The sequence below is a fragment of the Arabidopsis thaliana genome, chromosome 2 (assembly GCF_000001735.4).
Source record: "Arabidopsis thaliana chromosome 2, partial sequence".
Classification (NCBI taxonomy): Eukaryota; Viridiplantae; Streptophyta; class Magnoliopsida; order Brassicales; family Brassicaceae; genus Arabidopsis; species Arabidopsis thaliana.
The window spans coordinates 17830027-17854555 of NC_003071.7; the positions used below are offsets into that span (position 1 = coordinate 17830027).

Genomic DNA, 24529 nt, shown 5'->3' on the forward strand with positions numbered 1-24529 from the left:
AGTTGATATCGATTGACGACCATCATAACGTTGTATAATTGTTGTTGTCAATGTGAAAATCATCATCACCATCATTTTTTGCAGCTGCTATATGTAATTCTAGTTTACAAGCCAAACTATATTTTAGGATAAACTCACAGCTTAATAAATAAACTAGTTCTTTCTTCTTTTCTTATGCAAGATTTTTTTTTCTTGGATCTAATTTTATGTAAGTTAATTAACGTAACCGACGACCTAAAGTGGCATCATATATGCTTAATGCTGCGACAAGATTAATAACTCACCAAAAATCGTTTGATATGATAAAGACGTTTTCTCACAAGGAATCTATAAAAAGCGACTTGTTAACAAATTATTCGTTATTACTTATTCCAAATTATCCTCTCGGTTTCGATCAGAATTAATATAACTTTATCTTAGGTGCATGAACAATACCATAAAAGATATAAACAGTCCAAATTTCAAGAATCAATACTGTACACACAAATTATCAATTTGAAATAATGTCACGTTCAAAAGTGATATGTAATTATGTAAAGATAAATTCCCAAAAGTATACACAAAAGGGCTATATATTATGCGATCATTTAGACGTCTATACACCTTAAGATTACTTTAATGTATGTCATATATGGATAATTAAATGGATTTACACACCAATCTCTCTAACGCAGTTTGCAACGTAACGTCGACATAACAGAAGCAGCCGGCCATAGCAGATCTTTAGGGATTCGCGTATAATTTTTTACTTTCAAAAAATTAATAGAAATCTAATAAATATTTCGTTAGCATGTGTGTTTATATATAGTTATACTATTATTATGAATAAAAAGACATTTAAAATATGAAAAACAAAAAAAAAAGACATATAAAATATTACGAAAGTATTGATTAGGCAGATTATGGGGATCAGATTCATAGGTTATACATCTATTTACGATCTTGGTTATAGCATATTCCAACTTCCAAGCACATGCATTTGTCTCTGCTCCCTCTTTCTTACAATTCAACGAAAGAAAGAAAATGATTAAATATAATTATTTTTTCATAATCCGAAAGTCAACTTATAAACTTTATTTGGTTATTCAAAAATTAAATTAGACATTTAAATTATCTTCATATTCAAAAATGTATAAAAAACTATCCTAAAAAGATATTTTTTTGGATACAAGGGACATATGTATACATACCAATAAATATAAGCTACGTTTAGATAGTTGAGAATATGAACCAAATTAAACCATTTCGATTTAATTTTAATGCATATGATTAGTTTCATAAACGGATGTGTTATATGATTATATCCATATATTAAATTGTAATCGCCACAATACAGTGTACGCATCTGCATAACATGTTAAGTATCACCGTCATTTTTAGTCATCCGTTTAGTATCACCGTCTGCTACAAAAGAAAATTAAAAGATATTGTAGTCTGAGCTCTAAAGGAACTGTATCTTGAAGATCAATCATGTGTCAGAACAAACAACAAGAAAATTTATATACAATAAAGAACAATCCCACTTGGTTTGACCTTAACATTCACAAAAAATCTCTTACTTATAAGTACTCAGCTCATAATCCAACATTATGCAAAACTTGATCATTAACATTTGGTTTAAGTAAACAAACAAAAATGGTTTTAGAACCAAACTTCGTTCTCTCATGGGTCTTCTTATGCATAGCTGCAACAATCTCCAGCACACTTTTCTTCTTCCGCAAGAAACATCACCGATTCATAACAAAGAAGATTCAGAAGAAAAAGAAGCTTCTTCCTGGAGAAATGGGGCTTCCATGGATTGGTGAAACAATGGATTTCTACAAAGCTCAGAAAAGCAACAGAGTTTTTGAGGATTTTGTAAATCCAAGGATCATCAAACATGGGAACATCTTCAAGACAAGAATCATGGGATCACCAACAATAGTAGTCAATGGAGCTGAAGCCAATAGGCTCATATTATCCAACGAGTTTAGCTTGGTGGTGAGCTCGTGGCCTTCATCTTCTGTTCAACTAATGGGCATGAACTGCATCATGGCTAAACAAGGCGAGAAGCATCGGGTCCTCAGAGGGATTGTAGCTAATAGTCTTAGCTACATTGGGTTAGAGTCCTTAATACCTAAGCTCTGTGATACCGTTAAGTTTCATCATGAAACCGAATGGCGAGGCAAGGAAGAGATTAGCCTCTACCGTTCGGCAAAAGTTCTCACTTTCACTGTAGTATTTGAGTGTTTGTATGGGATAAAAGTGGAGATTGGGATGTTAGAGGTCTTTGAGAGGGTTTTAGAAGGTGTTTTCGCTTTGCCGGTTGAGTTTCCTTGTTCTAAGTTTGCTAGAGCAAAGAAAGCAAGGCTAGAGATAGAGACATTTCTAGTTGGGAAGGTCAGGGAGAAGCGAAGAGAAATGGAAAAAGAGGGAGCTGAGAAGCCAAACACAACGCTTTTCTCGAGGCTAGTAGAAGAGTTGATCAAAGGTGTGATAACCGAAGAAGAGGTTGTAGATAATATGGTTTTGCTAGTGTTTGCAGCTCATGACACAACCTCTTACGCCATGTCCATGACTTTCAAGATGTTAGCTCAGCACCCAACTTGTCGTGACACTCTCCTTCAAGGTAACAATCAACTGAATATCAGAATGTTCTCTTCCTATCAGCAAAAATCATATACTCAACTCTCAGTTTTCTCTTGATTCATATCAGAACATGCTCAAATAAAAGCAAACAAAGGGGAAGGAGAATATCTTACAGTGGAAGATGTGAAAAAGATGAAGTATAGTTGGCAAGTTGTTCGTGAAACAATGCGATTATCCCCTCCAATCTTCGGTTCTTTCAGAAAAGCAGTGGCTGATATTGACTATGGAGGATACACAATCCCCAAAGGCTGGAAGGTTTAACACATCCATCTCTTAAGATTCTTCAGCTTCTAATCAAAACTCTATTTCTTTGAAGAAATACTAATAAATAAACCTCTGCTTCTTTGTTTGAATGCAGATACTCTGGACCACTTATGGAACTCATTATAATCCTGAAATATTTCAAGATCCAATGAGTTTTGATCCAACAAGATTTGATAAGCCAATACAGGCATATACATATCTACCATTTGGAGGTGGACCAAGGCTTTGTGCAGGTCACCAACTAGCCAAAATCAGCATTCTCGTTTTCATGCATTTTGTTGTGACAGGTTTTGACTGGTCCTTAGTCTACCCAGATGAGACAATTAGCATGGATCCTCTCCCATTTCCGTCCCTTGGAATGCCAATCAAAATTTCTCCCAAGGTGTCATAGAATAGAGTCATGAGTATGTTGTAGCTACCTGTATGTATGCAATATTCAGAGTCCTAGACTTGTATTGACTAGAAAAGAAACAAATGAGACCGAATGATTTCATAACATTTTCCCTGTAACTAGCACAAGTACCATGTGTATGTATAAATCATAGTGAAAAGAAGTACTAGGTGTTGTTGTCTTGTCTGACGTGTTTTCTCTTATAACCCTGTTTATAAAGTTGCTCATGTCTTGTTTCCACATCGAACCAACTAGTCAAAAACTTACGGTGTGAACGTTTCTTCGTTTGGTCCATCAGCCATTCTATTTTTCTCTCAACTACTCTTCAATGTTTCCATCATAGGATTTACTTTTTCTCTTCGTTATCTTTCTTGTTTGGTTTTAGTCTGTCTTTGGTATTGCAATCGACATTGCAACTAATATATGAAGCAATCTTCTAGATATATTGAGTCCATGAACTGAGACCTCTTTAAACCGGCAAAAGATCCATACCGTAGCAGATCGAAGTAGAACGAAAGATAGAGAAAGCGGACACATACCAGAACAGGGATGGAAAAGGTAGGTGAAGATGAGGAGAAGACCATTGAAGAAGCAAACAACTCAACTGAGGAGACGAAGAGTGATAAAGAGGAGGAAAGGATAAAAGGTACTATTGCTGATCAGGTTGATCCAGTAGATTCCACTGAAGAAGGTTCTACGGGTCCATCCAACTCACACACTGTAGTCTCCAAAGATCATGATTTTAGTGAATCTGATATGGAGGACGAAGAGCAGGTTCTCGAGTTTTTCAGACGTAATCACGGTTTTTCACCTGAGGTCACCAAGAGAAACAACTTCCCATATGTTAACAACTCTGAAAGGATGGTACTTCAGTTCCAAGAAGACACTTCTGCAGAAACAGAACAAACAAATGAAATGTTCCACAGTTTGAATGATAGCAACGAGATTCTTGAAGGAACCAAGTCATCATCAGCTTCAGATGAGGATACCGAGGACTCATCTAGTAACTCAGACCTTGATTCCAGCCTTTCCAGGTATTATTTTGACGGATCCTTACCGGTTTCAGCTCATGTCGAAGAATTTGAAACTCATCAAGATGAATCCCTTGTACCTAAAGATGAAAACCAGGTTTGTAATCCAAATTGGTGGGGTATGATATAACGTTCTCCATACGCAACAATTCAGTTACAGCTTTAGCTCTTATCATTTGTTAACTAAGACAATATCCGTTAAATGTTTCAGATGCCTCTGCTGTGTCTCAAGCAACCCATGCTGCAACCAACTTCATGGAGAAATTGCTGTGGACTCCTCGAGCTTCTCTGGGCTGCTGATCCATAAATTTCAGATACGAGGAAAATCGACCTCCAATGAATGGATTTTAGCAGTAAGTAAGGATATAGACGTGACATGTTGTTCTAGTAACCAACACAAAATGGTTTATAGTAGTAAGTAGCTCATATTCACTTTCTCTTTAGGATCTATGTAATGAACCACTGTCAAGCAAACTTTTAGAAAAATGTTTCTCTTTGTAATTTAGTTAACAGGAGACTACAGACCATTTGAAAAGAAAAGCAACTACACATCTTTAGCCTAAAAGCGAGGATAACCAATTACCTTAAACAAACAAAAACAACCAAAAACATCACAAAGTCGAAACCAAAGCCAAGCAAAATCTTGGGCACCTATATGACTGTGAAACTGCAAAACGTTATGGTCTTCAGCTAATCCTATGCTCCATATTATCGAATCACATTCGTTTTGAATAGCATCCGAACAATGTCGCTGCCACTAACCAGCAGCAACCACTGCCACTGTAATTCTCCTTCCAAGTAAATCTTTCCATAACCATCGCAAGCAACATCCTTTGTAGCTCTGACTCCATTAGTAGGCTCCAAGATCCTCTCGTTCAACAAAGCTAGCGTTTTCTTAGCTTCTTCAACCTTCTTCAATTTCTTCTCCATTCACTCAAAGCTTCCTCTCAGACTTGCAATTCCCCTAAACCTCTTCTCAATATCACTTCTCACTTTCGTCAAACTCTCTACTTCCTTCTCATAACTCTCAAAGCTATCACCTTTCTCCATTAACCATTTCTTCAATTCAGCCACCTCTGTCACCGTCTCATCTCGCCGCTCAACGCAGTGATAAGATCATCCTGAATACTCACTCTCAAGCTCCACAGCTCCCGTCGATATAGATTCTAAAACCTTCTTCTCTTCTTCTATTTGCTTCATCTCAATCTCCATCTCTCCACACCTCTGCTTCATCTCCACTTCCAGACTTCTCATCTCCTCAATCTCTCTCAGTAATCTCACCCTCCTCCTTCAATTCCAGATTATCCCGTGTCAATTCTTGCTTCTTCTTCTCCAATTCCTTGAAATAGAATTCTATTTCAATTCACCAGAAAAAAATGATTTAGGGTTTTAAGTTTTAACTTTTAGTGAAGAAGTCGTTCCGAGGGTAGTTGACACTTGACAATATTGCCGCGAATCCTTTTTTGTACGGACCTCTTAGTGTTTAATGGGTTCAGGCCCAGTTATGTTAAGCCCAATTATAACATAACTAAGGCAATCAAAAAACATGTGGAATCGTAATCTTTTAGGCTTTTAGCCCATACAGGATGTGATTAGTTATAATCTATCAATGGTTTTTATTTTAAATTTTGGTTTGGTAAAGGATGTTGAAGTTAACATTATTGATTACAACTTCGTACTATACGATGTTCAACCTTAAATTCATCTTTGTAATGTAATTTGGATAGAGAGTAGATAGGGTTGGTAAGAAAATTATATCTTCCCCGACTTTCCGCTATGTGTGGAGTAAATAGTTCCATAGAGTTCGATATAGCTGCATTGTTGTGGGTCAGAAATTACGTTATAATGAATACTAAAACTGATATTGTTTTTTTTCTAGCGGCAAATGTGTTTAAATTTCTGTGTAGATGCTAGCTCTAGTACTTACACGACTAAAAAGATTTGTCTTGTATATGTATGTACAAGGAATATACATGAACTCTATTGTTGGACCACGGGAACTCAAATCTAGTAAGTTCATCATAAGCTTAAATAAATATCGACCGACTTTGGAAATCTTTGTTATAATAAAGCATGTGAAATGAGCTCATCCAGATTTAAAAATGGGCCACGTAACATTAACTTTCTCAATATCATTAATGTCAAATCTCATATGCAAGTGAAACCTCGTGATCCAATTTAATATCTATACTATATGGCGTCCTACTAAAATAAGTTATATAACTACATTAATTAATGCTAATTTTCGTTAATGAACACTTCTCATAACCGTGAAACGGCTTAATAAATAAATCAGAACATTAAAATTAAAGATTATACTCCTACTAAAGAAAAAAAAAATTCGAAGAAAAAAATGTTGAGTCTCTTTCCTCATATATCAAAGCTAAAATCCCATGTTATAAAAAAGGAAATAAAAGATTTGAAAAAAAAAAACGTTTTTTTTTGTTTTTAGGAATCGAAGAAAGAAGAGCAGTCTTGGTGTGATAATCTTCAACCTCCGAACTTCATGTCTTCTTGATCTATGCGTTGAAGAAACGAAGTAAGGACTTTAATGGTTTTGATCTGACATTGTAGAGACAGAATGTAACCAGCTGTCTCTTCGAAGAGCGCGTCCACACCAAGCGCCGCTCCTCCGGGGATAATCCTCTGCAACGCCTCAATCTTTTCCTTGACCTCATCTTCTTCTTCTTCTGCTTCTTCTCGGTCTTCACGTACGCTTGCGTTAGTCTCTGACAATCTCCGTTTGGTTCTGCGCTCGAAACCAGCGGCGCGTGATTTCACGGTGGCTGAGCATGACGGTGACAGAGAGCGTCTCGTGGCGTCGGGAGTGGCTAGAGTTTCTTCCATTGAAAGAAAGAGAGAGATGAATGATGAGTCTGAGAGAATAATGAACAAGTAAGGAATGTGGATATGTGTAACTGTGTGTGTTATATATATATATATGAGTGATGATGGATTTAGTAGACAAAAATGTTGAAATGTGGTCGGTTCAACCTGATTTTATTTTGGTTTGTTGCGAGTTTAGAGACAATACTCTATCGGTTTGATTTGGTTTGCTATGCTTTATGTTACATTGTTTGCTTACATTAGTGAAAGGTTCGGTTATGAACGAATTTTGGTTTGGTTTGTCTATAAAAAACGATGTAAAAATTGAAACGATATAAAATAAATTCTACATTTAGAAATTGGGAAATGGTTAAATGAGCGGTATTGCCATCAAAGCTGGGTCCAGTTGTGCGTTATTTTTAATTTTATTATCCTCGTGTTTCGGATTGTGGAGATTTATTTAATTATCTCTTACTTTGGTTGCTTCCACAGATTTGGATCTTTAGAAGAAGAGCTTTCACGCGCCATGTCGACTGGTTTAGACTTTAGTGGACTCATCACTCACTTAAGTGGATCAACCTCGCATCTAGATTGGATTTTTTTGTTTGTTTGATAAATGAGATTTGGCACGTTAAATTTGTTTGTTTAAGAGCTAGACGTTTGACATAGTAATTAACTAATTATACAACAATGCTTTATTATTGTATTAGGATATGCGTTGTTAATACAAGCCGGATTACTTTTAGCAAGTGTCTCATTTATTTATCAAGCCGGATTACTTGCTAAAATATTATTCGAACTTTAATTTAAACTCTAAATGGTTTGTGATCTGGTTTAGCCATAAATGTAATAGCTGCTATACGTTGTTTTGCATAGTTACCAGTCTTATTTTCTACAACAAGAATAAAGAGTATAAACTATTTTATGTGAGCTTAAATTTCCAAAAGAAAAATTCAAGTAGACGACGACAAACCCTATAGTTATGCACTTATGCTTATAGGCCATTCGGGTGGTGCCTGGTAATGGACTAATGCCTGATGGTATAAGAGTAAGTTTTGTCGTAATTACGTAGTACGGACGAAATGAAAACGACCACGCGCGTGGAGATAAGGAAGGAAAAGAAGAAGGATACAGTGAGACACTACTTGCATGGGAACAAGGAAGAGAGAGGAGAGGACATGTGCGGGTCACATGAATATCTCCATCTTCAAAGCCCCATTCCCATGTGCTTCCTCCTCTCTATACATTATGTACAGACTGTAATATAGTATTATTATTAGATGGATGAGATCAAATAGATCCTCTAAGAGATAGTGAACTTGTTCGTACAATTGAGGACCTAATCCTACTAAGATCCACATGATATCTATCGGGCATGGTGGCCACGTGTCAACCCTTTTTTGGGTCCCCCCCACCTCAGTGACCTCCTAAATCTGTCCTTCATTTTTTTTTTGTCAACTCCTTTTTCTTATTAAAAGAAACTCCAATTAACATCCCATATTTCTTACCACGTAAAAACAACAATCTCAATATATCTATAATGTTAGAGAAATGGCCACTATATAACAAGAAGAAAGCCAAGGAAGTTTAGTGTTATTGGATTCGAATATAGTGTTACATGTTTCTAGCTAGAGATCTTTATAATATACATCTTTTATACATAAAACCGTTATAGTAAATCTTACTTAATGTTGGTTCCATAAATGAGCCCTCCGGTGCATTTCTTTTGTCAACTATATGATATAAAAACTAGATAAAGACTTAATAAAAAATAATTGCATTAAAAAAAAACAATTGCATTTTTGTAGGTCTTTAATCCAAGATTGCAAATTAACCTAAATCTACTCAAGAAAAAAAATTTAGTAAAGAATAATGATTGACATCTAATTAAAAGAAATAATGTATGGTCTTAATTAAGACAAAGATCAGGAACAGAATAACACATTTCTTTTACGTCTAGGGTTTTTAGTAATACTAAAAATTGTTAAGATGTTGTTTTAGAAGAAGAAGAAGATGGAAGAGAGAAATAAAGAAAGAGATGATGTTTCCAAAGAGGGGACGAAGGAGGGTTTGGTTTCTCGGGATTGAGATTTACAAAAATCGGGTGCCTTTCGCATTTCACCATCTACCAAACTGACACTCTCCCCAATTCTAGTATCTATTTATTTATGTATTTGCACTTACATTAAATATGTTACAAAAATAACACACTCGAAATTTAATTTTAGCTTTTAGCCAGCTTTCACATTCGTCGTCTTGGAATAATCAATTCTATGTCCTTTTGTATCTTGTTCGTTGTTTCTATTTTTTCCAAAATAACTTTTATTTAATGACGAAAACCTAAATATTTATATCTAGGAGGAGTTTGAGATGATTCCCTTTCACTATTTATTTTTGTTGCCACAAAAATAAAAGAGAAGAGTTTGGTTAAAGACAAGACAGTATATGTTTTTTTAAGAATTAAGAAAGGGGAAGATTAAGAAAGAAAATATGTAATGTTTAGCTAAAAAACTCCAAATCAAGGGAAGTTAATTAGTTATCTTCTCTTTTTTTCTATAAAGGCTGGAGATATGGGCCACACAGGTGGACCTACCATGATGGGTGATCTCTGGGACAATGCATACAGTGGTTTTTGGGTCCACCTCTAACCTTATTTGTCTCCTCTCTTGGCCTCATTTAGTTGCATTTTTTTCAATTGTACATGCATTTTCACTTGCTATATCTCTCTTTTGCTTTAAAACTTATTTTATTAAAAACTTTATAATCAGAAAGAAGAAGAAAGATCCCAAATTTTTTTATTTTTATTTTAATTAAAATAGAAGTGAATAAATAATCTTTAAATGATTTTTTCTAATTTTATTTTGATATTTCTATTTTGAGATACTATTTATTGAACAGCAATCTCTCATTGTGCTCATTTATTAATTTGTAGAAGAAATAACTTGTTTAGGAAGAAAGTAAGCGAACTCAACTGTTTACACAAAAATATATACACAAATTGGTTGGTTTAAAGATATGATCAAGTGACAATGCACCTTTCTGTTTCTACTGACATTTGGAAGAACAAAGTGGTGCCTGTGATATGGGTTCCCACCACCACATGCGTTTGGATGTGCCATGAAACCATCATCATCATCACCATGCGCATCCACACTGATCCATCTTCTGTAGCCAGCGGTTCTTTTAAACGTGAAAAACTCTCAACCTTTCTTGTTATATATACCAGAATCTAACATCCATTTATTTATTTGTCGGAATAGAAAAAACAAACAAATGATGGATCACAATTAATAAAAAAAATATTTTTTGCTCATATGGTTTTGTGTCATAGACAATTTTCTTTTATGACATGAAGATGGAAACATACAATGTTCTGTGTGATGAAAGCCCAGCTTAGGTGGAGAACTAGTACATCTTTGACATACCGTACCGAACAGCTCCAACTTTCCGGTGAGCAGAACCACCAGGAGCAGCTGCTGCAGCTGCCGCTGCGACTCCTATTCCGGCAGTTGCCTGTAACAGATTTGTGTCGATTATGATCCGGTCACTGATGTTTTCGGCTTTGTTCATTCCCGTTCTAGCCATGATAAACGGGTTGTTGTCTATGTTGATGGCTACATCTGGTGCATATCTATTATACTGAGATATTTGTCTTGCCTGCTTCTCAGGCTCCATAGTTGTTCTTCTCTCTTGCTGCTTTCCCATGGCGACTGTTGCAGCAGATTGTTGTGAAAAGGGGAGATTAGTGCTCCGGATGAATGATCTCGGGTCATATGCATCTCTGCTGATTCTGCCATTGTCGAAAGGTGCAACCGGGCCCATGAATGTGCTTGGTTTGGCTGCTGCGTGTAGATAGATGTTTTACAGTTTATAGAGGTCAGTTTGGACACATTGCTGTTGGATTCAGGATGAGTGATTAAAAGTACCTGAGAGGTTTCTTTGTTGTGCTTGTATTGTTGCATGATTAAAAGGAATGTTTTGAGTAGTTTCAGGGTTCAATGTGTTTGTGTTATTCATAAGTTTTGGTTGTCCTCCTCGTGCTACTGCGGTTGAGTGTATGACCGTTGATCTGAAAGCATGCAAACACAGAGTCAGAAGGACATATTTTTATAGAAATTAGTGTTCAACACAAGAAACAGATAGTCACGGTCTTATGATTCCATCTTTTTTATCCTTGCCATGTCAATGTATATTAATATACAACTAGTATAGCAGTTGCATAACGGGGGTCAAAAACAGAGGAGATCACCGAAACCAGATCAAGTGACAACAGACTTTACAGAAAAAATGAGGATATACCTGGGAAGAGAGGCATGTTTCCTTTCTAGAGGTGCCACAGGGCCGGTTTTACCACTGTTTTCTTCAAGATGCGCAAATTGTCTTCTAAATTGATCAACAGCACTGCACAGTATACATCAATGTCAGGGACTGGGTGTGATATGCAATGCTAGCTCAAGAATGTAATCAACAAAAATTACGACCTTGGGTAGAGAAAACTGGCTTTATCAGCCCCGTTCATATGATCTTTAAGCAGCTGAGGGTGGTACTCAAGTATCTCCCTAGAAATTAGCTCTCTTATATCCTCTTTAGTGACCTTTCTTCTCTCGAACTCAAATTCCATCTTCGTGATGGGTTGACATGAAGGCTCCCTTTCCACTTTTGCCAATCCCTTAAAATATGGATCAGCAAGTGCCTGATTCAAGTATACAAGAGTAGTTTAGTGATTCACTCCAATAGAAACCCCAAATGCATGATACTCTATTATTAGAGAGAGAAAACAATCAGGAAGCCGAGAATTCAAGATTTGAGATAGTTAGTCAATATGGAAGTTGAAAAGCACCTCTTCAGCAGTTGGCCGGTCTTTTGGATCAAAAGCAAGAAGCCTCTCCAACAACTTCAGAGACAAAGGATCTGCATTTGGGAATTTCTGTGCAAACGGAATGGGTGGCTTTTTCCTCATGCTTGTTAAGTACCTCCTTGCCTTCTCATTCCTCACCTGTATAACATCATAAAAGCAGGGTACTCATCACTACTGGTCCTTGCTTAAGATGTGTAGAAACTCAATGGACTTCGTTTAGCAAGAAGATCAATACCCGTGAGATGGTGTCCAGGGAAGGTGTCCCTAGCAGATCAGTCATAAGATCCAGCTGGTGAACCACATTCTTTCCAGGGAAAAGTGGTTTACCCATCAACACCTCCGCAAAAATGCAGCCTATACTCCAGATGTCAATTGCGGGTGTATACTACAAAGCCAAATCCATCAAAAGTTATATCGCGGCAACACACCAATTAAAAGATGTTATATAGAGAACAAATGAACACCTTAGAGTAAAAAGATCCACAAAGCTCTGGAGCTCTATACCATCTGGTAGCAACATAGTCCTGTAAATTCAGTAGAAAATAATGTAGAAGAGTATCAGGTCCTGCAACGTAGTGAATAATATTTAGACCAACTTCAGTTTAAGAGAAGGAAAAGACTCTTAGAGAGCCATCTTGTCAAACGTACAGTCCAGAAGATTGTTGTGGGGGTATCATTGAATGCAACCCTTGCCAATCCAAAATCACAAATCTTAAGTTTACAGTTTGCATTTGCCAATATGTTCTTTGGTTTCAGGTCTCGGTGGTAGACATTAGCTGCAACAACCAAGATTCATAAGATAATATAATACAACAAACCAAACTCGACAGCTGAGTTAAAGTTCAGATATATTGGGGCAAACTTCAAAAGGCAAACATTTAGCCAGACAATGGAAACCGCAAGAATCCAATTCAGTGCATCAATGTATGAGATAGTACTGTAGAATGTAAAGTCCTAAAAGACAAATCTGACATACACTACATTTTGCAAGTGTCCAAGATTTTCATCTACAGAGAGAGCGATATATACACACAGAGAGATTTGAAGATGAAAAGACTATTGCTAGATGCCGGATAAAGAGAGACCAAAAGAAAAAGACTACCTGTGTGAATGTACTTCAGTGCACGCAATAACTGATACAGGAAAAACTGGTAATGCTCTCTAGTCAAATCATCATTGGCTTTAATAACTTGATGAAGATCCGATTCCATGAGCTCAAAGACAACATAAATATCTTTGAATTCTCTTCGTGAAGGAGGAAGCATAATGTGCTTAATTTCAACTATATCTGGATGCCTTAGGAGTCTAAGAAGTTTAATCTCACGTAGAATCCTCGCAGCATCAGAAATATGCTCAAAAATATCATGAATTTTCTTTATCGCGACTTTCTCACCCGTAAGAGTGTCTATAGCTGAGCAAACAACTCCATAACTGCCTTTTCCAATAACTTCTTGAACTTTAAATCTATTGGCATCGCCATAGTCAGAAAAGAACTCCATCTCCAGATTATTCTGTTACAAATACCATTACTTCCAAGTCAGAAACATTACAATAGAGATAACACTATACAAGAATCAGATGCAGAAGGTTCTCTACTGATGCTACAAAGGACGCCTAATGAAGGATCAATGCAATTGAATGTCAATTTGCTGATGAAGAAATAAAAAAAATGTCTCAACAACACATCATCTTGTCTTGAATGATGACAATTATGCGTTGTTTGTTTGATGACACTTGTAACGTTCATTGATCATAAACAGAGTTGTCCAAAACGGCAAAAAGATTAAAGACAGTAACAGGAAACAAACAAGATTAACCGAAACACACACATAAATATCTCAGACAGAACAGATAGTATCGGATGGAATAATTGGAAAAAAGGAAGAGTTTTTGTTTCACCTTTTTGCGATTATCTTGCTGCATCGTGACTCAATTGAAACACAGACTAAAAACCCAGGAATTAGAAGAACCCTAGAATTCGATCTGAATTGGGGGGAGGGAAATAGAAATTCAGATCAGCCGCATTGGCCCCATCGACCACTACTCCAAATGGCGAAGCTAGAATCCGACCTGGTTCTGCTCCGGCAATCGATCACCGACAGAGACAGAATCGCAGGCGAATTTCTCATTCACCTCTCTAATTCACCCAATTACCCCCAACGAAATCGAAACAACAACAAACAATCGCAGTTCAAGATAAATCGAGGAATTGAAGATAGCAGAGTGCGAACAGCATTGCTTTAGACGCACGTTTTCGTCGGCACGAGATCTGATCACCGACACACAAGGGATACAGAGAGAGAGAGAGAGAGAGAGAGAGAGAGACGAAGAAGTAGTGAAAATGAAAGGAGAGAGAGAGATAAGGAAGGAATCTAGACGGAGATTTATATATAGAGGTTAAAGTGTCGCGTTTGGTAAGCTGCTTTGGTCACTGTGATCCAAAAAAACAACCCATTAGTAAAACGAAAAAATAAATTATTTGATCAAGTGTTAATAAATTAATTAGGACATTATTGATCTGGTCATTATTAGTGTATGATCTATTTTTGATCTTTATTGCCATTCATTCATGTCTTCTTTATCCAATTCTTTCGTTTTGTCACGTACTTATCTCATAGATATAATGTTAATAGAATGTTATCATCTTTATCCTTAAAAGCTTTTTTGCTAATTTTAGTTGCTAAAACTTTGTTTTATTCACTTTATCATTTGCTATATTGTATATACTGCTAAATTATATTTTCAATCTATATTTCATCATCTTCATTTTTGTAAGGAATTTTTAGCTTATTTTTTGTATTAAGTTTCTGGTAATATGATTCTCAATTATTTTGCTGTAAAAAAAAATATATATTATTTTGTTTTTTTCCATTAATATTGTATATCAAATAACCTTCAATTAAAAACAACAATATTAATTTAGCTTTTGGTTGTGGCATGAGTGTAATATAGTAATATTAGGGGTAGAAAAAAAAACAAACTCTCACTTAACTAGCCCAATGGGCCATGCCATTTTTTTAAAACACGCAGGGCTTTTCATATCCGAATAGTTAACGCCACGTCATCTCTGACGCGTGAGAGATTTGTTGTCAAATGTAATAAACCAGCTAATCATTAGTCTGTCTTACTGTCTCCTTCTTGTGGTTAAAATCAAAAGTCAAACCAGCTCACATTAGTGTAATTATTTAACTAAATTATAAAAAAGATAATCATATTTTGATTAGCTAATAACTAAACTACTTGACGATTGAGCGAATCTTATATTTAGTCTTACGGGATTAAACAAAAAATATCAATCAGACCTTGTTACGTAAGCACAAATCATAGTGTTTGGTTGAAAAACGAAGAATAATACATTTTTTTTTATAGTGTGTTAGTACTGTTTTACTTTATACTTCCATATTCTTTTTTCAATAGACATGTTTTTTCTAATCTTCTTTTTGGTGTTAATTTGATTTAAATTAAGTTAAATTTTTGTTGTTTTATGTATTTGGCCAAAATGATATTTGCATCATAAGGTTCATGTAGAAGAAAACATATCTTCATTTTTTTTTACTTTCTAGTCTTTTTCAATCTAGTGGACCTAATCCTTTTTCAAAATGATCTTCAAAGAATTTTTGTACCTAGTCTTGAATAAATGTGAGGAAATCTTTCTTTCTTTTTATGTGAAAAAATGTGAGGAAATCTAATTTACGTCTTTCATTTTTCTGCGAACATAAAATGGGTAAGGAGATATGGAAAATGTAAGATTCGGTTTGCAATTTTTCTGCAAACACAAGATCTCTGTTTTCTGCAAGAACAGAACCAATTTCCCACCAGGGTAACTCATTTTGACCACTTACAAGCGCCAGGCAATAATCCTTCTTCAAGGCCTTTCACCACTCCCCAAGTTCTCTGCTTTGGATCATATAAGCTCTCAAAAATCATAATCCAATACCAAAATTCATGATAAGTTATATGTTTTATTCATTATCAAGAAATTGAAAAACAACAATTCAAAAAGTTCATCTTTTAGAATCATATACTAGAAAACACATAAATCAAGCTCCATTCACCAATTATTGATGAAGTCATGAAGATAAATCGATTATTATCCTCTGATGCAACAACAGCGTGGAGGATTTCCAACACAATGTCCAGTCCGGTAAATAGCTACATTAGTACAGTCATAGAAGCATGCATGATCATCCCGTCTAGCATCACATAGAAAAAGGCAAGCACCATATTTTGCTGGCTCGATCACTGCACATATATACAACTCCACATTAAAACTATAAATCTGTAGATACATGTCCAAATAACAGTTTTAGTTTCTTCAAGGTTCTTAACAACATATACATATACACAGATACATGTAATATTGTATTACTAATTCTATATTTTTAAGAATTTTTTGTTTCCTGAATTATTGTTTTGGTAGTGATCAAAGATAGTTGAAAATAACAAAAAAAAATAAACATCTTCGCAAAGAAACAACATACCTGACTCGGCCTCAACATCGTAATAAGAAAACGAAATTGTCAATATAATTACAAGAAAAACAGTTGCAGAGGTTTTTTTGATACCCATAGGTTCTATTATCTTTTAGGTTTTCGTGAAAGTCTTATTTATAGGACTATTTTTCTTGGAAAGTTTCAAGTTTTTATCCTCTGTTTTTATTTTACAGTAAGTAGATCTTCCATAAATAAATTTGTTATTTTGGTAAAGAGAGATTTTCATTTCTTTTTATTATCTTCTTTAAGTAGAAAGAATCTTAAAACTACTATACTTGAATACTTATAAAAAAAATTACTATACTTGAATATATCAAATTTAATGCAAAGTTCATGTTGGAGAAATTAAATACTAATATCAAAATGTATTTGTATAAATCACATTACAATCACTTTGACTGGAAGACCATTATTCTGTGTGGTAAACTGGTAATTAATTACTAAATTACCACCTACATAAACCGAATATAATTGGACACACATAGAGAGAATTTTCTGTTGTCGAATATTCCAAAACTTATCAAAATAATGTATGTTTCTATTTATAGTCTGTTTCTCTTTATAGTCTGTGTGTATAAATATGATGAGTTTGAATATCACGGGTGATGAAAAAAAAAAAAAATGAATATCACGGGTCCTCGAAAACCACTCCTTCTTTATCCCCACTGTTTCATGTTTTCTTCGCATAGGTAATGGGTTCAATTGTGAAAAAAAAAAAAAAAGGTAATGGGTTCAATATTTCGTCTATATTAAAACTTATACACACAACTATTTTGCCCTAAATGAATTGTGACGGAGAGAATTTTACGCTCTAAACTGGAAAAGATAGAGTGATCCTGAAACGAATAAACGGAGGAGAAGGGGAGAGAAGGAGTATCATAGTTTAGTTTCTCTCACACTGTATCCGATTATTTAACTCCACGTTGACACGTTGTCTCTGACGCGTGAGAGACTTGTTGTCAAATGTAATAAACCAGCTAATAATTAGTCTGTCTCCTGGTACAGTCATGGTTGCATGCATGATCATAGTTTGGTTTCTCCCACACTATGGATCAATTTAGTTTACATAGTGAAGCAAGTTTATGTTTTCAATTTCATGTTGTTACTCACCTTTTCTATTTAGTTCAAGTGAACATATAACTCATATCGTGGACCAAATTAGATTTCATAGTTAGTTCACATGATGGACCAAACTTAGATGTTAAAATTTTGTACATATCTTAAAAACTCAACGGCCTTGAAATATGATGAAGTTCAATTTGTTTTAAGTACATAGCCGAGACAAGTTTGATTCATCTTGTAGATAAAATACTAGAAAACGTTAACAAATTGTATATTTGCTTATCTTTTGCTTATACTCTACTTATGTTTTACATAATTTTTGTTTGTTTATATTTGGCCGACCACAAAAACCAAATCTAATTATGGCCTTTACCGGAACTAATTTTTGTATTGGTTTTTATTTTATTTTATTTTATTAATTTGGATTGTAAAATCCAGTAACAATTTTACTATTTCAACGTAAGTAATGTAGAGAAAAATCTCTTGCAAAAAGAATTTACTTGTTCGAAAGTAAACTATATAACTGCTGACAAAGACAAAAAAAAATAAAAAATAATAAGAGAGTGGCTTGTAATATAGAAGAAATATAAGGGTAGAGGGATGGCAAAAAAAAAAGCTAGGTAATTCACCAGGAGAAAATTTTACATTTTTACTAAAGTATTTTATATGTTTGAAATCTATTTTAACAGGTTTCCGATGGAGATCTTGTCATTTGCTTCCCCAAACATAACCAACCAGCTTTTGCCCATCCTCGTTTAATACATCTCAAGATACAGGTTTGTTTCTTTACTTTTTAAATTTTGTTTCTTTACTTTTTAAATTTTGTTGCTCGATTACTTATGATTCCTAGAATGACTGGAACTAGCAAGAAAAGTGAATGGCGAACATCAGAGGCACACGTCAGTACCGCCAAATGTCCTGAAGGTACAGTGCCAATACAAAACATAACCGTTTTGGATCATCGAGCAAAACCAGAAAGAGGCAATAACAATACTAGTTTCATCCCCTAACATGAGGTACATAAACTACTAGTTTCATCCCCTAACATGAGGTACATAAACTGTTAAACATATATCTATCATTGTACTTCTCTCTTTGGTAATACGTATTTCTCTCTTTGGTAAAAATGAATGTACTTCTCGATTTTTAGTTTTGAAGAAATTAAATGCATTATTAATTGGTAAGTGTTTTTTTCCCAACCGTTTTGTCAATATATTATTTTCCTAATATTTGTGATGATAGAGTGATTATTTTTTACATATATAGAGATTATATTGAGATTTGTTTTTTTTTTAAACACATCTCTAGATTTGTTTTAGGTCCATAATAGACTTCGATAAAAAAAAATCACAATTTAATTTTATGAAAATACAAAATTCTGCACGAGTTGTAATACTAGTATGATATAAATCACATACCAATAAAACCTCAACATTGTTTTGTTTTGTAACTGATCACTTTGACAAAATGCAAATCCGTTAATGAAAAATTTATGTGACTTTTGACTTAAACTATTTTTCAATTAAATTTATCGGATAATAAATGTGAGAATGTCAGAAATAGTTAGAATAAGTAAATGTGATGAATTTTATTTATTCAGTTTACATGTTAAAAAGTCATTCAGAAAACAGCAAAAGTATTTAAAATAAAGTAACAACTCCAAGTTTTACATTTCTGATTTGCATCATAAGTGTATTTGTGACTTTTTAAGTCCGTCCTAGAATTTGTTCTTACAAGTTGATCATAATAATGCGAGAGATGAATCTATGAGAAATAAAGTTGAGTATCAGACTAAATTTTCTCATCGAATGTTCAATGTTGCATCCTTGTTGACCTTGTCCCCAACTATCATATACTACTACTATATTTCAAAATAAGTTCCGACATATTAAGACCAAAATAATAGTGGTTTTTCTAACATGTAATTAAAGCCCATATTTTAAATGTTGATTAGGGCCCATAATGTTATAGTATATACTAATAATTAATTATTTGATTATTTAAATTATTATAAATTTTTTGATATACATTACATATGACCATAGGACATATAGATAAATTCCTGTAAATATTAACATATTAGATGTCAAAATATTTTTCCTTGTAGAGTTTAAAACAAATTATCAGTGTCCATCAAAAGCTGGTTTAGGTTCGTGTCAACGGTTGGGCCGAAAAAATAAACGAATTTCAAAAATTATAGACTCTAATTAAGTAGGATTACTTATTTTGATTGTAATCACTACATAAATAAAATAATTAAATATCCATTTTTTCTCTCTCTCTTTCTCAGTTTTTTTTTTTTTGGGTAAGCGTTTGCTCGTTGTGTAATTTCCCGGCAACGGAAGAGAGGAGGAGGAAGAGTGTAAGCAATAAATTCCTCTTCTTCTACGAAACATTTGCTCTTCTCCTCTTTCTCTTCTCTTCTCTTCTCCTTTGCTTCTCCGATTCTCTTCCTTTTTTTTAGTTTGATCCGACTACTCAAGCTTTTTTTCTGTTCATGGTTTCCTCCATCATCGCAGGTACTACTTCACTTCTTCTTCGATGAAATTTCTGCTAATCGGTTTGATTTTTGGTTATTATTCATATGAAATTTTGTATTCCTTATTTGTTTGACTGCTCTATGATTATCATGTAGTTTGATTGTGACTGTTCTGGTTTTTTTTTACTCAAAACTGATCATGGTTTTTAACGAGAAAACAAGTTGATACTCTCTTTGGTTCCGTGGAATTCACTGATCATCGAATCGGTTTTTGACCTGTTTCAAAGGTTTAAGCTTTGATTTGAGTTTATTGCTCTGTCTCTGATGATGTTTTGTCGCCACAAGCAGCAAAATTTTCTATTCATCGAGTTGACCAACTCATGGTCTTGCTTCGATTTTCTTCTTCTCAGTTATGTTTGTTGATGTATGGACTACTAGGAAACACATGAGTAGCTTGTGATCGAGAACTAATGATCTTAGCAAGTTACTGTTCTGCTTTATGATGCAAAATCAGAAATCAACTAGCAGGTCTTTGATATTTGATTCATATCTGCAGTTGCAGAAGGCAAAAAGATGGAGCTAGAACCCAATAAATCACTATCTGCTGGTATGAATAGATTCTTTCTTGCTTTGATTGAATTTACAATTTTTGTTTCTCACAATTTTTTTAATATCTATTGATTTGGCTATGTCAAATCTAGATATGCCATCTTTGCTGAGTAGATCATCTGAAGCTTTTAATGGAGGCACTGGATATCGTTCTTCAAGTGATCTCAGCATGTTCTCAAGCTCATTGCCCACACTTTTTCATGAAAAGCGTATGTCCTACTAGCTTCTTTTAGTTATTCAGTTTTAATTCTTGATTTACTTGAAGAACAGTGCTAATATCTTTTTGTTTTTGTTTGCAGTGAATATGACTGATTCAGATAGTTGGCTCTCCTTTGATGAAAGCTCACCCAATCTGAACAAACTTGTCATAGGAAACTCAGAGAAAGATTCTTTGGAAGATGTTGAACCCGATGCTTTAGAAATATTGCTGCCTGAGGATGAAAATGAGCTCCTTCCTGGCCTCATTGATGAGCTTAATTTTACCGGGTTGCCTGATGAACTTGACGATCTCGAAGAGTGTGATGTCTTTTGCACGGGAGGGGGTATGGAGTTGGATGTTGAATCCCAAGATAATCATGCTGTTGATGCGTCAGGGATGCAGATTTCTGATCGCGGTGCTGCAAATGCATTTGTTCCTCGTAAACGTCCCAATACGGCTGGTAGAGTTTCAGTGGAACATCCAAACGGTGAACATCCTTCAAGGACATTATTTGTTAGGAATATCAACAGCAGTGTCGAGGATTCTGAGTTAAGCGCCCTTTTTGAGGTAATCAACACTTGTTCGCTTTCATCTTTCTCGTTGAGCCGTAACTCATAGAATATTTGAGGTTTGCTCGCTCTTGCTGATGGGATTTCTATTTGTCACCAGCCGTTTGGGGAGATCAGAAGTTTGTACACTGCATGTAAAAGCAGGGGGTTTGTTATGATATCCTACTACGATATTCGAGCTGCTCATGCCGCAATGCGTGCACTACAGAACACACTTTTAAGAAAAAGGACACTGGACATTCACTTTTCCATTCCTAAAGTATGGACTACGAGAGATATTCTTGATTTGAAGTTTCAGCTTTTCTTTAGTACTTTTCTCATCATCAGCTTATGCCACATGATAGGAAAATCCATCAGAGAAGGATATGAATCAAGGAACTCTTGTGATTTTTAATGTGGACACAACAGTATCGAATGATGAGCTCCTTCAGCTGTTTGGTGCCTATGGTGAAATAAGAGAGGTAATTTAACTTGTGCGTTCAAATGTGCATATGCTATGTCTAAGAGATTCTTCTCTTTGTTTGGTACATAATGTAACATATCACCTGCTTATTGATTCTTGACTTGTAAATGCAGATTAGAGAAACCCCAAACAGGCGATTCCACAGGTTCATTGAGTACTATGATGTTAGAGATGCAGAGACAGCCTTGAAAGCACTGAATAGAAGCGAGATAGGTGGAAAATGTATAAAGCTCGAACTTAGTCGTCCTGGAGGGGCTCGTCGACTGTGAGTTTTCTGCACTTTGTATATGTCAAAGAATTGAGTTATCTTGCATACACTGTGAACGGAAACTTTTTGTATGCAGGTCGGTCCCGTCACAAAGTCAAGATTTGGAGAGAACCGAAGTTACAAATTTCTACAATCAAGTAGGTTCACATGTTGCTAATTCTCCACCAGGTAATCTCATATTGATCATTTCTTTTATCAACTTTTTCTCTCGATTGGTTAGCATGCCTTTTCCGTAATTCATTCAATCTACTTAATAGGTAACTGGCCAATTGGTAGCCCAGTGAAGGGCTCTCCTTCGCATGCCTTTACGAGGCCACATGGTCTAGGAATGGTCAGGCCAGTTAACTCAGACAATATGCCAGGACTGGCTTCAATTCTTCCTGCTCATCCTTCTAGCTTTCATGGATTTTCACCAGTCAGTAATGACCAAGGGCTATTGAATCATTCAAACCAAACTATTCTGAATAAGGGATTGATGCACAACATTTCCTATGGGCAACCTCATTCTTTGCCAGAGCATATAACAGGGGGAATTTCCAACTCCATGAGGTTTATAGCTCCACACTCCTCAGGATTCGGGACTTCATCTGATCACCGCTATCGCTGGGGAAGCCCTCCTCAGCATATGAATTATCCTGGTTACACTGGAGTGTCGTCGTCATCGTCATCTACTGAACGTCCTTTCACTGTCAGGCATGGTTTTCCATTTGCTGAGAGGCAGGCTTCATTGCTTGGAAAATACCAGCATCATGTGGGCTCTGCTCCCTCAAGCATTCATTTTAATACACAAATGAATTGCTACACGGGATCACCAGAGATACCCCTTGGATTTAGTGATATGGGAATCAACAGAAACTATAACAGTGCTCATGGAAAAGCAAACCTTGGTGTTAGTCTACCGGGGAACAGTAGTGAACAGGATTTCACTGGCTTTGGCATGTCTTCAATGCCTACAGTTCCTTTCGGTGGGAGTAGAGGATTACAATCAGTAAGGCCTGAACCTTTTGCTGAGCAGGGTAGGATACATAACCACGAGAGTCACAATCAGAATCAGTTCATAGATGGTGGGAGATATCATATCGACTTGGATAGGATTGCTAGTGGAGATGAAATCCGAACTACATTAATCATCAAAAACATCCCAAACAAGTAAGCGTTTTATTGATCTCAATCTAAGATATTCGAGCAATGTTTAAATTTCAAATGCTTTGTTTTGTAAGGTACACTTACAAGATGCTGGTGGCTGAAATCGACGAAAAGCACAAGGGAGACTATGACTTTCTATGCTTGCCGACAGACTTTAAGGTATTATACTATAAGAGAGAGTGAACTCATGATGCACTTGTATGACCTGAGAACTTACTAACAATCTAGCTTTTTTCTGGATACAGAATAAATGCAACATGGGTCACGCTTTTATCAACATGGTCTCTCCATTGCACATCGTTCCCTTCCAACAGGTTTCTTTACCTTTTCTCTTCAGTATTGTCTTTAAAACTTCTCTTCACTAGTCATGAAGTTGACTATGTATTGTGGATATGGTAATTATCCGATTCAATGGCTTGAGATTGTTATAGCTAAAAGATATTCATAATGTGTGTTTCTGCAGACTTTCAATGGTAAAATATGGGAGAAATTCAACAGTGGGAAAGTTGCTTCATTGGCATATGCAGAGATCCAAGGAAAGTCTGCCCTTGCGTCATACATGCAGACTCCAAGTTCTATGAAGGAACAAAAGCAATTGTTTCCAGAAGTCTCCTACCATGATGATGGTCAAGACGCCAATGATCACGTATGTTTATCCGATACAAAATCTCATTTTTGTTTTTGTTTTTGATACATGATTTCAAAATGCATATGCAGTATCTTCAGATTTTTCCACCGATTTCACCTTGTATCTATGAATCATACAGGAGCAACTGTTTTCAAGCATTTGGAACATAACCGCGCCTGATTCAGATTGGTCTTACACAATGGATCTTATCGAAAATCCGAGGGAGAACGGTAACTCCAAGAATGCTGCAGAAGAGTCCTCTTGAATCCCCACTAAAACTAGTAGTTGGGAACTCTAACTCACCATCAAAGGTAAACTAAGTGTACAGGTCTGGCGCGGTTATGGAAGAAACAGAATGTACAGTATTAAGGCTTGTTTTCTCCACGGAACAAAGTAACCAGTTTTTAGGGATTACTTCACTCGAAGCAACCGATTAAAGAAACATCCCTATTAGTACATTACGTTGTATACTTTATATTCGGAAACTTCTCTCTATATCAGTCATGTGTATATAACATCCTCTTGCGTGTACATTATCCTTTCCATGTGAAAGACATGATCAGTATTTAGTTGTACAACAGGTTCGTTATAAGTTTCTGTCTCAATTAGTTATCA

The 24529-nt window shown here is 35.4% G+C and overlaps 7 protein-coding genes and 1 long non-coding RNA gene across 12 annotated transcripts, besides 1 other annotated feature; 3 read left to right on the forward strand and 5 right to left on the reverse strand.

The window, feature by feature from the left end:
- Window positions 1–1381: 1381 nt before the first annotated feature.
- On the forward strand, window positions 1382–3519 carry CYP718 (cytochrome P450, family 718). 2 transcript variants are annotated; one of them, NM_129846.3, is made up of 3 exons: window positions 1382–2608; window positions 2696–2883; window positions 2987–3519. In NM_129846.3, exons 1-3 carry the CDS (start codon window positions 1636–1638, stop codon window positions 3281–3283), a joined length of 1458 nt encoding a protein of 485 aa, NP_181813.1. In that variant the 5' UTR covers window positions 1382–1635; the 3' UTR covers window positions 3284–3519. The 2 variants fall into 2 exon arrangements, with proteins under 2 accessions (NP_181813.1, NP_001323693.1); NM_001336997.1 differs by having other exon boundaries at window positions 2696–3519.
- A 154-nt stretch (window positions 3520–3673) lies between these two features.
- AT2G42860 (uncharacterized protein) lies at window positions 3674–5087 on the forward strand. The gene is made up of 2 exons (NM_129847.3): window positions 3674–4411; window positions 4526–5087. The coding sequence occupies exons 1-2, from the start codon at window positions 3833–3835 to the stop codon at window positions 4619–4621; spliced, it is 675 nt and encodes a 224-aa protein (NP_565987.1). The 5' UTR covers window positions 3674–3832; the 3' UTR covers window positions 4622–5087.
- Window positions 5088–5244: 157 nt separating this feature from the next.
- AT2G42865 (uncharacterized protein) lies at window positions 5245–5568 on the reverse strand (the record flags this gene model as incomplete). The annotated part of the gene is made up of 2 exons (NM_001336998.1): window positions 5245–5412; window positions 5488–5568. 2 exons carry the CDS (start codon window positions 5566–5568, stop codon window positions 5245–5247), a joined length of 249 nt encoding a protein of 82 aa, NP_001324793.1.
- Window positions 5569–6389: 821 nt separating this feature from the next.
- On the reverse strand, window positions 6390–7592 carry PAR1 (phy rapidly regulated 1). The gene has a single exon (NM_129848.3). It carries the CDS (start codon window positions 7159–7161, stop codon window positions 6805–6807), a length of 357 nt encoding a protein of 118 aa, NP_565988.1. The 5' UTR covers window positions 7162–7592; the 3' UTR covers window positions 6390–6804.
- Window positions 7593–8094: 502 nt separating this feature from the next.
- Window positions 8095–8570, reverse strand: AT2G09405. The gene has a single exon (NR_140530.1). It is a non-coding gene; the product is annotated as an other RNA (long non-coding RNA).
- A 1571-nt stretch (window positions 8571–10141) lies between these two features.
- On the reverse strand, window positions 10142–14354 carry MPK20 (MAP kinase 20). Of its 2 annotated transcripts, NM_129849.5 has the most exons (10): window positions 13898–14354; window positions 13101–13509; window positions 12647–12774; window positions 12463–12522; window positions 12234–12383; window positions 11981–12136; window positions 11622–11833; window positions 11440–11541; window positions 11067–11209; window positions 10142–10982 (listed from the first exon to the last, which is right to left on the reverse strand). In NM_129849.5, the coding sequence occupies exons 1-10, from the start codon at window positions 13919–13921 to the stop codon at window positions 10546–10548; spliced, it is 1821 nt and encodes a 606-aa protein (NP_565989.1). In that variant the 5' UTR covers window positions 13922–14354; the 3' UTR covers window positions 10142–10545. The 2 variants fall into 2 exon arrangements, with proteins under 2 accessions (NP_565989.1, NP_001324574.1); NM_001336999.1 differs by having other exon boundaries at window positions 10146–11209.
- Window positions 14014–14127: a sequence feature (AT2G42880.uORF1).
- A 1322-nt stretch (window positions 14355–15676) lies between the features above and the next one.
- On the reverse strand, window positions 15677–16577 carry AT2G42885 (Defensin-like (DEFL) family protein). The gene is made up of 2 exons (NM_180047.3): window positions 16480–16577; window positions 15677–16240 (listed from the first exon to the last, which is right to left on the reverse strand). The coding sequence occupies exons 1-2, from the start codon at window positions 16565–16567 to the stop codon at window positions 16089–16091; spliced, it is 240 nt and encodes a 79-aa protein (NP_850378.1). The 5' UTR covers window positions 16568–16577; the 3' UTR covers window positions 15677–16088.
- Window positions 16578–19792: 3215 nt separating this feature from the next.
- ML2 (MEI2-like 2) lies at window positions 19793–24527 on the forward strand. 3 transcript variants are annotated; one of them, NM_129850.4, is made up of 13 exons: window positions 19793–20072; window positions 20589–20639; window positions 20734–20850; window positions 20941–21407; window positions 21510–21668; window positions 21754–21870; window positions 21986–22137; window positions 22217–22308; window positions 22398–23289; window positions 23361–23445; window positions 23532–23600; window positions 23750–23932; window positions 24054–24527. In NM_129850.4, the coding sequence occupies exons 1-13, from the start codon at window positions 20051–20053 to the stop codon at window positions 24177–24179; spliced, it is 2532 nt and encodes an 843-aa protein (NP_565990.1). In that variant the 5' UTR covers window positions 19793–20050; the 3' UTR covers window positions 24180–24527. The 3 variants fall into 3 exon arrangements, with proteins under 3 accessions (NP_565990.1, NP_001078043.1, NP_973674.1); NM_001084574.1 differs by having other exon boundaries at window positions 19952–20072; window positions 20561–20639; window positions 24054–24506; NM_201945.3 differs by lacking the exon at window positions 19793–20072 and having other exon boundaries at window positions 20266–20639; window positions 24054–24506.
- Window positions 24528–24529: the final 2 nt, after the last annotated feature.